The following is a 17,511-nucleotide window of genomic DNA, read 5'->3' as shown; positions in this document are numbered from 1 at the left end:
AGGATGACAGAGCACTGCACCAGGCTGTCCAGAGAGGTTGTAGAGCCTCCTTGCCTGGAGATATTCAGAACCTACCTGGATGAATTAATGCGTGACCTTCCTTACGTGAACCTGCTTTAGCGAAGGAGTTGGACTCGATGATCCCCATGGGTCCCTTTAACCCCCTAACATTCTGTGATTCTTGCATCCTCTGTTTTGTACCTAGGCTTAAAGAATGCTTAGAATCCTTCCCAGCTCATCTTTTTGGATTGCCTGCTTTTATTGTTGATCCTCAGGTAACCAAAGATATTGCCACACACTGTGGGGTGTGTGTTCCCTCAGTTTTGCTTAGAAACTTAGATTGCTGGGGAAAGCAAGGAAATACTAATAACTCCCAAGATAGGCATCTGCTTTGTGTTACATGATCACGTTCTTGCAACGTCTTCAAGTCCCAGTTCACTTCAGACTTTTCTAATGCCAGAAGCAAGCAGCAGCATATCACTGAGTCATGTATGGCCTGTACTGCAAGTCTTAAGTTGGTACCTGTCAGCGTGGTTGTCACAGACTGTCAGCAGCTTGTGAACAGAAAGACTTTGTACCATGAGACATAAAGAGCAGTAAAACTAAAACTTGTCTTTTTCTTTCTCTCTCTCCTTTTTCTCTTCTTTTCCCTAAAGGATGAATTAATACATGAACTGAAGCAAACATTGAATGCAATCAAACTAGAAGAAAAAGGTGTTTATGTCCAGGCTTCTACTTTAGGGTCTTTAGAAGCATTACTTGAATTTCTCAAAACGTCAGAAGTGCCAGTAAGTTCTTCAGTGCCATACCTGATGTTGTTTCTGCATTTTAGTTGGCAAACTGTTTCTTTTCAACTTGGAAAGATTAGTGACTGATTTATATGGCTTTCCCTTTCAACAGTATTCAGGAATTAATATAGGTCCTGTCCATAAAAAGGATGTTATGAAGGCATCAGTTATGTTGGAGCATGACCCACAGTAAGTAACTTTGCTTTATGTTGATGAATGCACGGTGGTGTTTCAGGAAGACTGCTCCTTAGCTCTTGGCTGTGGTTCTGTGGCCTGCCTAGTAAACTGACTTGGTTTTGCTTACAGGTATGCAGTTATTCTAGCATTCGATGTGAGGATTGAACGTGATGCACAGGAAATGGCCGATAGTTTAGGAGTTCGAATTTTTAGTGCTGAAATAATTTATCACTTATTTGATGCCTTCACAAAATATAGACAAGACTATAAAAAACAGAAACAAGAGGAATTCAAGTAAGTAAGAGCAATCCTGTATCTTGATGCTTCCCAAATAACTGTCTTTTCATTTGTTGTGATGTAAGTAAAATTGCATTAACTTATCATTTCCTTATTGCTATTTAGGGATATAGTTCTGATGGAAAGGAGGAAAAGAATAGAATACTAACTTCACTCTAATCATTTACTTCTGGGATTAGGCTTAGTAGGGTGAGAGTTGTGAAGCAGTTACTAGGTTTAGCTAAAGCTATCATGTAATATATGGAGTGTTCTTATTAACATTTACTTTGTGTACTTGGCTGCCATTCCTAGTTTGTGACAGATGGGTTAGCCTTGCAGAGTTAAGGAAATAAAACTAAAGGGATATGGATTCCGTTGTTCCATGTTTATGCAATTCCAGTATACCGGGCTTAATTCTGAATGCAGTAACATCAATATGCAATAATTTAAGAATTTATGGGGGCCCAAAATTGTCCTTGGCTGACCTTCAGTAAAGTAAGGATAGACAAAATTAATAAAAGCATCCTTCATTTCATATCCATCTCGATCTGAGTTTCTATGCTGTAGCATTAAACACATTTGTTCACTTTACCAACAAAAATCTTGAACCCTGTCATGGGTTAAGGCAACACTTCTATTGCTGTGCTCTTTTGAGATGACAGTTATACTGCAAAATTGCTATTCCTTTGGTCTTAATTCACTTCTCAAGACAGTCAAAATAAAGTCCAGGTGAGCTGTGCTTGATTACTGTTGTTGAAGGTCAAATATTGACTAGAGTTAGCAACATGAGTTTTTTCCTGCTTGATTTTTCTTCCCTGAGTGATATTCTTAGAGTGAATGCCTAAGGCTTGTGAGAGAAGGCAGAACTGTTAAAATTAATTGTTGTGTACACTGTTTGATATCCATTTCAAAGTACCTTGTGTCATCTTCCAGGCACATAGCAGTATTTCCTTGCAAGATGAAAATACTCCCTCAGTTTATTTTCAACTCTCGTGACCCAATAGTGATGGGTGTTGTTGTGGAGGCCGGCCAGGTGAAGCAGGGCACTCCCATGTGTGTACCTAGCAAAAATGTAAGTCCATGCCTCTTCCCAGCAGATGCTTGATCAACCTGGTAGTTCCTGGGGTGGTGCAGCAAGGAACCCTTGCGTGCCTTTGCTCAACCTGCAGAGCTTTGGCAGAAAATGAGATTCAGACTTTCAGACTGAGTCTCTTTCCTGGTCACCAGCCATCTTCCTGATCTTTGCTGGAACAGAGCTGAGTCCTGTGGTGGGCATAGCTTCCCAACTGCCCCAGGGTCCAGCTAGGGGCCATGACTAGAGGGTATCTGCCAGTCAGCCTCCTGCCCTTCCTCCCCTGTTGCAAGTTCTGTATTGTGATATAAAGTAATGAGCAAAATCATCAGTCCTGGTAGCTAATAAGGAGGGTTAGTCAACTCCTCACATTTTAAGTGGTAATTGATATCCCAGAGAAACTATGTGTGGTTTGGTGTCAGAGCTCTTTTCAGTACAACGTGCTTACAGTGTAGTACATTTCAATTTGCTGGTTCTGAGGCAGGTGCTGCTCCAGTGCAGTACTTTATATGAGCAACATGCATTGCTTGCACATGTATCAGCTTAGAGGGGCTTAGGGAAGGGTGTGTGCACCAAGGTGATGTGTGGGGGGGTGTTAACAGCTTCTTCATTATATTGCAGTTTGTTGACATTGGAATTGTTACAAGTATTGAAATAAACCATAAACCAGTGGAGGTGGCAAAAAAAGGCCAAGAAGTATGTGTTAAAATAGAACCTATTCCTGGTGAATCACCTAAAATGTATGGACGACATTTTGAAGCAACAGATATCCTCGTCAGTAAGGTAAAATTGAGAGGACTTGTGGCACAGTGGCAGCTTGTGTGAAGTGGAAATATTACATGGAGCCTGATAAACATACACAAGGAACCTTCAATCCAAGACAGAGGCACTTGCAATGGTTCTTGTGTAGCATTGTTCAACTGTGTTTCGCTGTAGCCTTGTTTTGAGGGTTTGTAGTAGTGCTCCTTGATAGGACTGAAGGAGTGATGTTCTGCAGCTAAAAATACCTTGCAGCTTACTGCACCTCTGAGGGTAAACCAGTAAATTATCTGTTTGCATACAGCTGGGTGTAGCTGGTGCTCACAGCAGTTTAGCTGTCCTTTGTGGCATTGTACCATAGTTGTGTTTGCCTACTTCTGAGTTAATGCAATAAATAGCAATACTTCAGTTGCTCTGATTCTGGAACGCTTGGCTTAGATGAGATGAGCCCTTGTTCAGTTTTCTGCTATCAGAAGCAAAGCCACAGCTCTCCATTCTAAGTGCTTTAGTTACCATGTTGTAAGGCACTCCCTGCTACACACACACTGGGTGCTGGTACCCACAGGTGGACATGGTGAGCAGCCACAGGGGCTTTTCTGATAGAGATGCAGGGTGGTGGAAGCTGGTGCTGTGGGCCCTGGGGGATGTGGGAGATCCTCTCAGGTTGCCTTACCACACAAGGCATGCAAGGTGTTCCTGCTTCTATGGTCTCTGAAGACCAGGTAAGGAGTGCGATCTGAAAATGAGGGAAATGAGTGGGATAGGTCATGAAAAGTAGTAAAACCTGGATTGGAACAGATTTTCTTGCTGTGCTCTTTCATCATATTTCCTAATGTATTAAAAGCTGCCTTTTTTAATAGGTGTGTGTGTGTTTCTCATGGGCTTGTCTTGTGTATTGCAGATCAGCCGTCAGTCCATCGATGCCTTGAAGGACTGGTTCAGGGATGAAATGCAGAAGTCTGACTGGCAGCTTATAGTAGAGCTGAAGAAAGTGTTTGAAATCATCTAGATAACATTTTACAGCAATGGGGAGGCAGGAATAAATGCACTCTTCCTGTTCTAATAGTTACCAACAAAGTCATATATTGAAGACAGTGTTGGATGTATGTTTAGGAGGAAAATATGTCGATAAAATGTTTTCCATGAGAAACCAAGAAATTTACACTGGTTTGACAGTGGTCAATTTACATGTTCCCATGGTTCCAATGTGCCTGTTCACCTCTCCTACTGCCCTTCCTAATACTGGCTGCTGTTTTAAAGTTTGCCCTTCCTCCTCTTACACCTTCCTTTCCACCCTTTTCCCCCCTCCCTCTCCAAAATGAAATAAAATAAAATGGAGTTTTTATTACAGAACTAAAGCTCTTTCACTTTTATACTGATGAGATCAGTACTGCAGTATTTGATTAACAAAGCTTCTGCAGACTTTGTGATTCTTGGGACATTTTTGATGTAAGAAGTACTTCTTTATTTATGCATACCTCTTCCCTTGACTCTCTTTTCCAACATTCTTCTGCTTTGTGCCTATAGACATTTTTTTAAATAGAAAATTAGCCAATTGGATATTTCTGTATTTGCTTTGTGTGAAATAATGATGTAAAGCATAGCTGGCCACCTTTTACTGCTTGTACAGTTCATGAAAATCAACCTGTAATCATTATAATGCAGAGCTGCAAATAAAGGAGATGGACATAGCAGCCCACTTGTTTTACAATTTGTTTCAATAAACACAAGGTTCACTCCATGGGCTGTGATGGACAGGCAGAGGCATGGCGGAGGCCTGCCTGCTCCTCTGTGCTTGGCAAAGTAGTGGAGGCACATTCCAGCAACGGCCTTTCTCCCTCTGGCATCACTTCCCCTTGTGGAACATGTGCTATGCCAGGGTGATGTCAGTGGCTCATGTCTCACTATGTTCCTGATGCACCAGAGCTGCAGGCCAGGTGTTTTACAAGTCACAATTCCTAGAGAAGTGCTGCTAGGAAGTTTAGAGGTGGCACATCTTCTCCAGCTGCTGCTCAGAGCTGTGGTAAGCACCTGCAAAACACATGTCTAGAAGTAAGCCGTGCTTTTTTGATGCAGCATCCAGCTATGGAGTTATCTTGATACTGTGGGACTGAACCAGCTTCTAAGGCATTTATTTGGTTGATGGTGTTTGTGACAACCACAACTCAGTCTGCAATTCTTGCATTTTCCTGCCCTTCCTTCCCCTGTGGTTGCCTGCTTAGGATGGCATTTTGAGGTACTCTTCATCAGGTAGGCTCCTGGTAACTTACAGCTCTAGAGGAGCTAAAAAACACTTTGAAAAGCACAAGCTGAAACAAAATCAATAATGATCTTTATGTAGGTGAGGATCTTAGCATTTAAAATATTTAAAAGAATTTAACTTGAAATAAGCAGTGTCATCAGATTTCTTCTGTCATTTTATTGTTGAAAAAACCCTGAATTTTATAATTGGGGTGGTGCAGACTCCACTACAAGGGAACACTGGAGAACTTATCTCCTTTGGCAATGAAGTTTAACTTACTGTGTTATTTTGGGGGTTGTTGAAAGTGCTGTTGAAAAGGACCTGTTCAGTACATCGTTCAAATCACGCTGGTGCTGTCATTGGTTTAGAACAGAGGGATCACAGTGAATAGAGTGCATTTAATTGTTATTTCTTTTGCAAACTATGCAATCATGAAAGCTACACTAATAAAAGTTAACTTAAGAACCTGGATGTCAAGCGGTGTGATATTCATGCATTCTTGAATGGTTCCTCAAATGTGAAAGGGTGTTCTTCCACAAGTGAATACTGGGAAAAGGCATGCCACCATTTTTGCAGGTTGCCGTGGCACTTGTAAAACACCTTTGCTAAAATGTTTAGAGGAAGTAGGTAACTTCTGTATCATCATTAAAAGCTTGAAGTGGGGTTCACAAAGAAAGAATGGAAATAAAATTACAAATAGCTTTACTCAAGTAATGCTTCCACTGATTTTGCCTTTTGTGTTTTGTTTTATAAAAAGATGCTACTTTCGAGTATGCCCTGAGCAGCACTCTTGGGCCCAGAGCAGTGGCCTGGAATGAGGTTGGTAAAACTCAAGTCTTAGCAAATCCGTTCCTCTGTGTGAGCAGTTACCATGCCTCTTAAATGGGCAACAAAAGAAAAGGCAGCTCCAAGAGCAGCAACTAAAGCGGCTTTGAAAGACCCAGACCTAGGAAGTAGTGGAAACATAGCTTGATTCAGCAAGGGTCCCTCTCTGTGGATGGGTATTTACAAATAGAGGCAGTTGTATAGACATGCTGCTACCAGGCCATCTCTCCAGCCTGGACTTCATCAGCTTTTCAGTGATGATGTTACAGGAGATACTATGAATAGCCTTACTAAAGTCAAGGGAAACAATAAGGCAGGAGGAGTTCAGGACCAGTGGCCTCCTGAGCTGGGTGATGGGGTCAGGGAGCAGTGTAATGCCCCAGAAATCCATGAGGAATTAGTTCGGGACCTGCTGAGCCACTTGGACACTCACAAGTCCATGGGACCGGATGGGATCCATCCTAGGGTGCTGAGAGAGCTGGCAGATGAGCTGGCCAAGCTGCTCTCCATCATTTTCCTCCAGTCCTGGCTCACCAGTGAGGTCCCAGGTGACTGGAAACTGGCCAATGTGGTCCCCATCCACAAGAAGGGTTGGATGGAGGAACCTGGAAACTACAGGCCAGACAGCCTGACCTCAGTGCCAGGGAAAGTGATGGAGCAGATTATCCTGGCGGCAATAACTGCGCACCTGAAGGATGGCCAAGGCTCGGGTCCAGCCAACATGGATTTAGGAAGGGCAGATCCTGCCTCTCCAACCTGATCTCCTTCTATGATCAGGTGACCCGTCTGGTGGATGTGGGGAGGCCTGTGGGTGTGGTCTACCTGGACTTCAGCAAGGCCTTTGACACCGTCCCCCACAGCAAACTGCTGGCTAAGCTGTCAGCTTGTGGCTTGGACAGCAACACTCTGTGCTGGGTTAGGAACTGGCTGGAGGGCCGAGCCCAGAGAGTGAACAGTGCCACATCCAGCTGGCGGCCAGTCACTAGTGGTGTCTCCCAGGGATCAGTGCTGGGCCCCATCCTCTTTAGTATCTTCACTGATGATCTGGATGAGGGGATTGAATCAGTCATCAGCAAATTTGCAGATGACACCAAGTTGGGAGCAGGTGTTGATCTGTTAGAGGGCAGAAGGGCTCTGCAGGGGGACCTCGACAGACTGGACAGATGCAGGAGCAGGGATGTGATTGTGCCTCTGTACTCTGCACTGGTTAGGCCACACCTTGAGTACTGTGTCCAGTTCTGGGCCCCTCAGTTTAAGGACACTGAGACACTTGAACATGTCCAGAGAAGGGCAATGAGGCAGCCTTGAGCACAAGCCCTACAATGAGAGGCTTTGGGAGCTGAGATTGTTTAGCCTGGAGAAGAAGAGGCTCAGGGGAGACCTTATTGCTCTCTACAACTACCTGAAAGGTGGTTGTAGCCAGGAAGGGGTTGGTCTCTTCTCCCAGGCAACCAGCACCAGAACAAGAGGACACAGTCTCAAGCTGCACCAGGGGAAGTTTAGGCTTGAGGTGAGGAGAAAGTTCTTCACTGAGAGAGTCGTTCACCATTGGAATGGGCTGCCCAGGGAGGTGGTGGAGTCACCATCCCTGGAGGTGTTCAAGAGGGGATCGGACGTGGCACTTGGTTTAGTCATGAGGTCTGTGGTGACAGTTTGGACTTGATGATCTTTGAGGTCTCTTCCAACCTTGGTGATTCTGTGAACATCTATGGCCCTTCCCTCATTTGTCACTTTGCTGCAGAAGGCTGTCAGGTTGGAACCTCTCCCAGTGTCTGCTACAAGAGAAACTGAGGGCACAATCTAAAGCTAGAAAATGCTGTCAACTGCTGTAACCTGTGCTGGAGCCAGTGAGGTGATGGCAGAGCAGTACCTGTTCTAGCTGTTTCATTAGCTGAAGCTGGTATGAGTGCAGCAGCTCCTGACCTGTGTTAGTGGAGATGCTTCCCTGAGTGATGCAAATTCAGCTTCAAGGTTAGCTCCAGTTTGCATTCCAGCTTTCAGTTCTACAGTCACATAGGCCCATGCCCATCCAGGAATATGTGGGGTACTTGTACCACCACTTCTCAATTTGTCAGAAAATAACAAAGGTTTTCTTATCACCTGATTTTTCTTCAAGTGGTCTTCATGTATTGGGCTAAACAGGACTCTGTGAAGCTGGCATACATCTGGAATGAGCTTGCCCAAAACACAACCTGTAGAGATGAAAGCCTTTACCTCCTACTGCAGACACAGAGAGACAGGGCTGTTATTTCACTGCTGCTACTCACCACATGTTTTGTTACACTGCATGAAGAAAATGCATGCCACAGGCCAGAGAGAACTGTGCTATTTTTACAAGTGGAGTGTGGCTTAAACAGTGCTCCATGGTGGCTGCTCCGTAACTCCTCTACAGCACTTTCAGGTAACTGTATGAAGATCTCCATTTGTTCTCTTCCATGAGCACACATCTCTAGAGGTGACAGTACATTTGAGTGCCCAGAGCTCAAAGAGCACCTAACAGCCCGTGGCCATGCTGGTTTCTGGTGTTGAAGGATGAAACTGAAAATGAGCTCACTTTCTTCCCTCAGTTTAACATCTTGAAGTCAGCAGAGTGGAAACAAAAAGCAGCCAGGTGAACACACAGCAGTGTCCTGTATGCCATGGGGCAGCATCACTGTGGCTAACTTTGTGAAATGAATCAAAGCTGCAGCTTTAAGAACAGAGGTCAGCTATATTCAAACTGAAGCATCACAAAATAGAATCAGTACAAAAATATACATACAGTTCTTTATTAAACAACTGTAAACACTTCACTGTAAAAATCCATAAAACTTTATAAACAAACATTTTGTAAATAGATTCTATACTACAATAAAAGAATTTTAACACAATTATTTACATGCAATACTGACAAATTTGGCACTTTCTGAAAAGAAATGTACAAAACACTTTGTTGTTTAAAAAGAAATTTGAAATTATAAAAACTCAGGGCATTACTATCATGCACTTTGCAAATACCTCACAAGCACTTATGGCACAGCTAGCAGAGAGCTCCAGGCTCTCATCAAGCTCTTTACTACAAGTTCAGATAACTTTTAATGTGCTTCCGTATGTTTGTTGTAAAACTACCTGAACATTGTCAAGAATGAAGTCAAATGCCATATTCCAAACTGATTCCACAGATGACTGCATTAACCTGAAGAGGAAAAAGAAAAGGGAGAAAATTACTTACTACAGAACCAGTCCTTTTTACAGTAAGTTCATACTTCATACTGCAGAGCCAGATGACAGTGGTTCTCTACAAATGGTATTAACTGCAACAGGGTAGGTTTAGACTGGACATTAGGAAAAAAATTTCACAGAAGTAGCCAGGCATTGGAATGTGCTGCCCAGGGAAGTGATTGAGTCACCATCCCTGGATGTGTTTAAAGGTCATTTAGATGTGGTACTTGGCAATACGGTTTAGGGATGAAGTCTGTACAGCAGGGTCAGTGGTTGGACTGGATGGTCCCAGGGGTCTCTTCCAACCTGAATGATTCTATGGTATTTTGATCTGATCTTGTTGAAGCCCAATGTCTTCAAATACTCTAAGTTTTACCTAATGCCTCAGAGGCCTCTGCCATTCAATGGTCAAACTTTTGACGTGAGCAGTGTCACATCAGTTTGCAAATGTTAGTGTTTTGCAGTTGTTGTAAGTCTGTGATTAAAACGGTGAGCTCCTACCAACTTCACATTGAACAATCAGAAATGGCAAGCTTCCAGATCCCAATCCTTCCTTCCTCATCCCAAGACATACTTGGTACGTTTTTTTCCAAGAAATGCCAAGGGTGATCAAGAACAGGTTGTGGGGGCACTATTTTGTGTTTACTGATAAAAGTGGAACCAAAAGTGGAGGCCCGCAGAGATAGGAGTTAGCTCTAATTTAGCTGCTACCTGAAGCAAATCAAGGAAATGCCCAAGTAAAACAAAAGCAGCTCTGTACTCTCTATCTCACTCTTATGGGAGAGTAGAGAGTCCCTACACTTGCAGCTTCGGATGACCTAATATTAGGACATATGGACAACTTTCATCCAACTACTGATCCTTGTCCCATGCTTGTTACCAGGTTTTGCAAAGTCATGCTGCCTTTGGTGCAAATCTCACACACAGGGGGACCAGAAATAAGACATGATACCTTCTGAAGAGTTTTACAAGGAATTTACTGTACAGCAGACAACAGAATAGTTAACTGCATTCTGCATTTTTCATTTGCTGAGGCCTAAAAGACATTCCATAATACAAAAGCACAGTGAAGTTTGTACATTGCTGTAGACTTTCAGATGTTTATTAATTCTGTGAAAGAAGCATTTTCCAGATATAAGACATGGAAAGTTGAGCTCCAGGGCTAGCATCAGTTAGTAAGCAAGTGATAAATGGAACTTGGGACTCCTGACTCTTGGGAAGAGTAAGTGGAGCACAATAACTATGTAATTGTCCTGGAGGGACAAAAAGCCTCAAAAATGCTCTGAACCAGACAATGGGGCAGGAGCCAGCAGGTCTGTTTTTTCAGGCTAATGGCCACATTGCCCAGGCTTGTCTGAACATGTCCTGGAGCCCAAGTGGGCCAGGTGTGTGTGCCTTTGGCCACGTTGGGAGAAAACCCTTTCTATAGGTTACAGTGTCAGGGTTTTATCTCTCAATCTTTGTTGTCACTGGCCATTATTGTCTTGGGAAATCTATAAGTACCAGCCCAAAGAGCCAGAGCCTTGCCTTCAATTGTCCATGCTCTGGAGAAATCACAAGCCTTGCTTGGCAGCCGAGCTGTGTTTCAGTTTACCCAGACAGGACTACAAGGATCACTTGCTGTATAGCGTTGTAAAGCCCGGGGCAGAGCAGACGTATCTTGTCGGGCCAAGAGGTGAACCCCCCGAGGAGCTGAGTCCCTGGGGACAGCTTCATTTAATTGGAAAAAGTGATGAGTGCTGCTGCGAAGAATTGCAGCAGAAGAACCTCTTTTCTACAAGGCTTTCAGCTACAAAGCCTCCAGGGATAAATCCTGAATGTGTCTCAGCAACAAGCTGCAGATGCCAACAGGAGGTGAAACTGTGCTCCTGCAGCTTCCCCATGGTCGACGCCATTTTGGTTTTGTTTAAATCCCTACATGTGCCGCAGGGTGCCAGGATCAGCGAGTAATGACAATATCTGATTTTTATAAGCATCTGTTGAAGGTCTGTTGCCCTGGGGAATTCTGGAGTTCCCCCCCTCTCCCTTTGTGGGCAATCTCCGGCTTTGTTGCTGTTACAGTTTGAGCTGGGTGCCCCCTGCAGTGTTTACTTCCTGTGTCCAGAAGTCCAGCCCAGAGGGGTGCACACAGGAAATTATGTAGTATTTCATACCACAATCCTTTGCACCACTATAAGATCCAGTGCGGAGTCTAGCACTCTCTCTCTTCTCTTCCTCCTCCCTCAGCCGGTAACTGGGGGAGATGCCTCCTGGCTTTGGGCCTGGCTAGGCCCAAGGCCATGGGGGGATGGGCAGTCTCAGATCTGGCCAGCTGAGACTAGCCTAGCAATGGGAGGGGGAAGAAGGAGCCCTGGGGGTCTCGGGTGTACCCTCAGGTGGGGATGGGATCTCTCTGGGTCTGCTTTGGGATTTTTCTTTGTCACTGTGCTTTTGCTTTTCTGTAAAAGTTCACTGCTTTCTATTTAAACTTTCCATCACTTTTGCAATCCGTTTGTCTGAGTGTTTATTGTTGCCAGGGGTGGGGAAGGGGGCTGCCTCAACCCAGCACAGTTGCCAATGTTCCCTTTTTTCTTTACAGTTCAAAGTGCTGTTTGTTGTTTCTGGATTTTTGCTCATATTGTTTAAATTGTTACATGTTCCTGCTGGTGAGGTATCTGTTCCACAACCGAGTTTTATTAATATTTTCCATGGGTTTTTTTTATAATTAATAAAGTTATTACTACTTTTAATTAATCGTTCCACCTTTTGAATATTAATAGCTTCCTCACGATCATAACAGTAATAAAAATGGATTTAATAGGTGGGAGGTGAGACGGTATCTTGATACTACAGGAGAAAGAATCAGATTATTTTTTTGGCCATCCCCACCATAAGAAGGATATTGAGTTGCTGCAGCATGTCCAGAGAAGGACAACAAAGCGGGTGAAGGGTTTATGTCTTACAAGGAACAGCTGAGAGAACTGTGATTGTTAAGTCTGAAGAAAAGGCTGAGGGGAGACCTCATTGATCTCTACAAATACCTGAAAGGAGGTTGTAGCATGGCAGGTATTGGTCTCTTCTCCCTACTATCAAGTGATAGGACAAGAGGAAACAAGTTGCACCAGGGAAGGTTTAGACTGGCTATTAGGAAAAATTTCTTTGCTGAAAGTGGTCAGGCATTGGAATAGGCTGTTCAGGGAGGTGGAGGATTTATTGTCCCATTAGGTGTTCAAGGAACATGCAGACATGGCACTTTGGAATATGGTTTAATGACCATGGTGGTGTTGGGTTGACAGTTGGACTCAGTGATCTCAGAGCTCCCTTCCAATCAAAACAATTCAATGAGCCTATGAATCAAAGGGAAGATCTAAGGTACTACCAAAAACTACTGAAAAAAAGGATGAAGGACAATGCCGACAAAAACTATACCCTTTCTCTAGTCTTTCATAAACTGCCTATTTTAACTTCTCCCTCTAAAGTTTTTGAAAATGTCTAATGGACTTGTGGCCTTGTACCAAAGTATCTAGTGCATAGATTTTAACAAAAAATAGTCTAAATGTCGTAAATACTAGCAATTAAGCTACCTTTTCATGTACTTAACAACCAGATCCAACTTTTCCAAATCTTTTTCTTCTATTAGATCAGTACAATACTTCACAACCTGTAGAATGTCTTCTTCCATGGGATCTGTAATTAAGAAGAAAATAAAGAGATAGAGAACTTTTCTCTAAATATACTTAGAATACAACCATACAATAATTGAAATATAACAGAAATTCTGCAGTGTTAGCACATCAGGGGCCAATCCGACAACTGCTGCATTCCCACACCTCCCCCAACATCAGAAGCTGTGTACATAAAATGACTGCAAAGTCCTGAAATATCTGTCTCGTAGACATCTTTTGTCTGCAGTAAGAACAAACAACAGCCAAGCTAGTATTAACCAAAGGAAAAAGAAACAGGGATTTAGAACAGAATCTCCTGGGAGAAGGGTAATGTCTAGGGTATGCAGGATCTCATGGGCCAGATTTCCCAATATATTAAGACATTGGTAATTGGTTGATGTACTGTTAAAACCCAAATCACAGTTTAGCAATGGTGTTGCACTTGTATACTTCATACTGGAAGTTTTTCCAGCAGTTATTCTGGAAAAAAAACTGCATTCCTTTCCCTCTAAAATAACCTCTGCACAAAAGAGGAATTCTCTTATTGTAGCATGTTGGACAAAATGAGGAAAATCTCCCTCACAAGTTAACATAAAGGAATGAGACCAGGGCCTGACCAATGGGTTGGAGAGAGAACAGGTAGATTTTCATGTGCTTATGCAAGGAACAGGAGCTCTCAAAACCACAGAACAACCACAGAACAACAACTGAGTAAGAAGAATCCAGTTACTCCAAGATTTTGAGGCAGAAAGCCCTCAAGATTACTGTGAAAAGTAGCCAGTGAAAGGAAGAGTGAAGAAAGAAGCAGGAAAGAGCAAAAACCCCAATCAAAAATACTTTGTCAAGCATGCAAGATCACCATTAGCATGACATCCCTACCTGAAATAGTTGTAATCCACTCTTTCAACAGTGACTTTACATCACTAAATTCAACAGCTCCAGCTAGGTTCGGTGCTTGTGGCCTGTATGAACCAGGCTCTTGTTCAGTTTGCAGAGCTGATGGTCCTGAAGACTCTGAAGTTGATGGAACCGCTTCTGGCTGTTCCAAACATACAAGTTGACAGTTTGTTAGTCTGACAAATATGGTAACACCATATATACACAAAGGTAAGCATCCACTAAGGAATCCAGTAAAGGAAACAAGCTGGATGGACTAAGTCTAAAGAAACAGGCATAACTTCACCAAAGGCTGTTAGTGTTAAAATTACCTGAGCACCTGTTCCTTCTTGCTTCAAGAAACCATCTATTAGCTTCTGTGGGCTTCCAGATGTAACTGGCAAGTTTTTTGCAGGGCTACCAACGAGTTTATTTTTCAGAGGACTCTGATTCTTTTTTACAGGACTGGCTGCATTTTTTTTTCTAATTTTTTTCTTATTTTTCACTGTTGCATGCTTCAGGTGCAGGAAAGGACTTTTTGACACTGAAAAACACAGGAATAGTCAGTGGCTGATGTATTTAAAATGTAATACTTTTCCACTCTAAAAGGGACTCTGTATCTTCCATGAAAATCTGTGGATTAGCTGAGAGAACATAATGTAGATAAAGCAACATTAATACCCACACAATATTCCAATGTTTTAAGTATCTGAAAAGCACTACTAGATATTAGGGTACTCAAAAGATACCCAACTATTCACAAATCTTTTTTCATAACAAGCAGTTCAGTGCCTGAACATGAACAGTTGGTGAAATCTGAAGCCTTCTGGACCAACTGCTTCACCTTAGTCAGAGCTCTAGCCTACCTAGATAGCTGCTGTAACTTCCCACAATTGGTTATCAGCAAAACCAGCAGAAAAAATCCCCTCTTAACAGCTCCTATCTTAGTTTACCAGGCAAACTGCTCTCATTGCATCATACTAACATACCTGCATTAGTCCACTGATTATGAAATCAAGGTTTGATTACAATAATGTAATATTTAACTGGCAATTAACCCAGTGACATTTCCAACCTATTTTATGAGAAAGTATGTTCACAGAGAATTAGTTATTTCTTTGTACTATTATTAAAAAAAGACCTATCTGATTATCTCAGAATAAAACCATCTGACTATCAGACATCTAGTGAGATGTGTCCTGTCTCTAGGTGCCTGAAACCCATACCACCAGTGTTACGCATTATAGGAACCATGAGAATGCTATCTGGCATCATTTTAACTAACTTGTGTACTGAAAATGCAGTACTTTGAATCACAAGATCTATCAAGTTTAGATTCCATTCTGAAAACATACAGGCATGGGTAAGTTTAGTGCCACAATTTCAGTTGGTAGTACATAAGACCCTTAATGGGAAGGTCATGAGTTCGAGCCTGCAGTGGGCAGTGGTGTCCTCCCTACTCTAGTCATGAGGTCTGTGGTGACAGGTTGGACTCGATCTTTGAGGTCTCTTCCAACCTTAGTGATACTGAATACTGAATTTCCATGAATTGAATTAATTACCCATTTAAATAAAGTCAGGCATCTGTTTGCAAAATGAGACCACAGCTGGCTATAATTGACAGTCTGTCAAAAATAGAAATTTGATTTAACACAGCCTCTTCATTGAAGCTTTAGTTGCATTTTCCAGTTTATTATTTAAGGTTGCATAACTCTCTTTCAATAGCAAACAGTTCCTATTCAAAGGAATATGTACAACTACATTTACTCACCAAAAGTGTTAGCAGGTTGCTGCTCTGGTTGCTTTTGCCTTTGATCATATGCATCTCTCAGCTCTGCTTGCAACTCAGCAGGTAGTGCAGCAAAAACCTCAGGGTCCACCTGAAGAGGAACAAAAGATTAATGTGATTATTTTACCAGTGAGCAGCACTACTTGCTCTCCTCTAGACTGTTCTCATGAGAAAGGTATTTACATTTTATGTCACGCAAGTATACATCAGGTATTAGCTGAAACACTAAAGTATGTTGTACATTTTCTTCCTTTATTTAAGATTACAAACCCCACAAAATTTTCCATGCAATATTGCATTTACTGTTTCAGGAAATTACTATTTATGGGCCTATAATAGAGTAACCATTTAAATTTGTCTCTAAGTATATAGTACAGCTATATTAACAGCACAACTGCTTAACTCCAAGAACGCTCTCTTTCAATTTCAAAATGCTGGGACATTAAGCTCTTTTCTTTTGAGACTTCTATTTCCTAGAAGCTGCTGCTGCTACAAGCTGCTCAAGCAAAATATCCTTGGAAGTAATTTTACTTTTTTAAGGACAGGAAATGCAAGTGGCTACTTCCTATTTTGCACTAGTGCAAAAGGTTTCATTTCTCACTCCACAGCTGCTCACCACTTACCCAAACTGATACAAACGCAGTCCCTTCCAGCTCTCACAGGGACTTAAAAACTCTAGGCAGCCAATCATTTGTTGCCAACTTCTGAACACACTCATATGGAAAAAATAAAATTTCATGTGTTATTGGTTATCTTCCCTTGCTGTGTCTGAAGCAGCAAATTAGTCTTGTATTCTGAGTTTCATATTATTACTGGACAGTGTTTTCAGCCCATAGTATGCAGAATCTAATTCAAAAGAAGCAAACCTATCATTCGGAGGATGAAATCTGCCCAGGGGGAGAGTAACAGAGTCACAGAATGCATTGGGAGAAAGAGATAGGAAACCCAGTGTTTTTGACTGTGTAGATTAGGTATTTCTAAGACCATTTTAAGAAGTAATCCTGTTATAAAAGGATAACAATCAGCTCTCAACTACATAATTAACAGAGAGAGCATCAATACAAACCAAATGTAATTTTTATAGAAATCTGCATGTAGTCAGAATTTACTCTAGAAAAGAACACTGAATAGTAAACAAATGTGGAGGGGTATACTTCAAAGCACAGCATAATTTAACACTTAAGTCCAAGATAAACTCTTGCCTATGAATGAATGCAACTACATAATTCTGTATAGCTGGAGTATGAAGAGTTCCTGCACTATTCACACAGTTTCTCCACTATGAATATCCAACTTTGCAGCTCAGGAATAAAACTGACACAACTGGTTTTGAACCAATGAACCTCAATCAAGGTGAAAAAATAAAGAATTTTAGTAGCAGAGTAAAGTAGACAATCATGCAATAACCAGTATTTGCTGAAACCAGGTCAGGAATTTCTATGTAATTTCTCCAGATTCCTGGCCAGCTAGGCAGCATCATACCTTAGAAACTGTAATGAGTGTCTGCGGTGGTTTTAGGCTATGCCCTTAAAATCTAGTTACAGATTTTGACCAGAAAAGTAGAAAAATATAAATAAAACACTATTGGGTGTAAAAAGGAAAACAAAAGATCACTCTAAACAAATTCATTGGATAAATATCTAGAATAAGACGAGTTGTACCACAACAATTTTCTCTCTTCTGGTCTAATCTCTGGCTGTTTTTGCTTCACTCATGAGAGATTAATCTGCATGCTTTGGCTGGCCTTGGCTAAGTCTAACCCACTGCTTTTCTCTCTGCTCCTTTCTCTTTTGACCATGGGGGCGAGGGGGGCAATGGAACGGCTTCCCTGGTCTCTGACCAGGGGAATTTTCTTGTTGTTT

At 42.1% G+C, this 17,511-nt stretch overlaps 2 protein-coding genes across 11 annotated transcripts in view; one reads left to right on the top strand and one right to left on the bottom strand.

The window, feature by feature from the left end:
• EIF5B (eukaryotic translation initiation factor 5B) overlaps positions 1-5,791 on the top strand; it is a 41,388-nt gene extending 35,597 nt beyond the window's left edge. For both annotated transcript variants that reach the window (XM_068138660.1, XM_068138650.1), the window contains exons 19-24: positions 657-788; positions 901-977; positions 1,095-1,259; positions 2,175-2,313; positions 2,935-3,096; positions 3,974-5,791. In XM_068138660.1, coding sequence (XP_067994761.1) covers positions 657-788; positions 901-977; positions 1,095-1,259; positions 2,175-2,313; positions 2,935-3,096; positions 3,974-4,081 — 783 coding nt within the window. In that variant the 3' untranslated portion in view covers positions 4,082-5,791. The remainder of the gene's footprint in view (positions 1-656; positions 789-900; positions 978-1,094; positions 1,260-2,174; positions 2,314-2,934; positions 3,097-3,973) is intronic.
• Positions 5,792-8,878: 3,087 nt separating this feature from the next.
• The window catches only part of REV1 (REV1 DNA directed polymerase), a 59,666-nt gene continuing 51,033 nt past the window's right edge, over positions 8,879-17,511 (bottom strand). For 8 of the 9 annotated variants that reach the window (XM_068138528.1, XM_068138537.1, XM_068138555.1 and 5 more), the window contains 5 exons: positions 15,632-15,740; positions 14,193-14,404; positions 13,864-14,023; positions 12,904-13,006; positions 8,879-9,314 (listed from right to left, as the gene is read on the bottom strand). In XM_068138528.1, the coding sequence (XP_067994629.1) occupies positions 9,203-9,314; positions 12,904-13,006; positions 13,864-14,023; positions 14,193-14,404; positions 15,632-15,740 (696 nt within the window). In that variant the 3' untranslated portion in view covers positions 8,879-9,202. The other variant, XM_068138583.1, reaches the window with a different exon arrangement.

This window comes from Melanerpes formicivorus, unplaced genomic scaffold (assembly GCF_026170545.1).
Source record: "Melanerpes formicivorus ecotype bairdi unplaced genomic scaffold, bMelFor1.0.p_v2 SCAF_1, whole genome shotgun sequence".
Lineage (NCBI taxonomy): Eukaryota > Metazoa > Chordata > Aves > Piciformes > Picidae > Melanerpes > Melanerpes formicivorus.
This window is presented reverse-complemented; position numbering and strand designations above follow the sequence as displayed.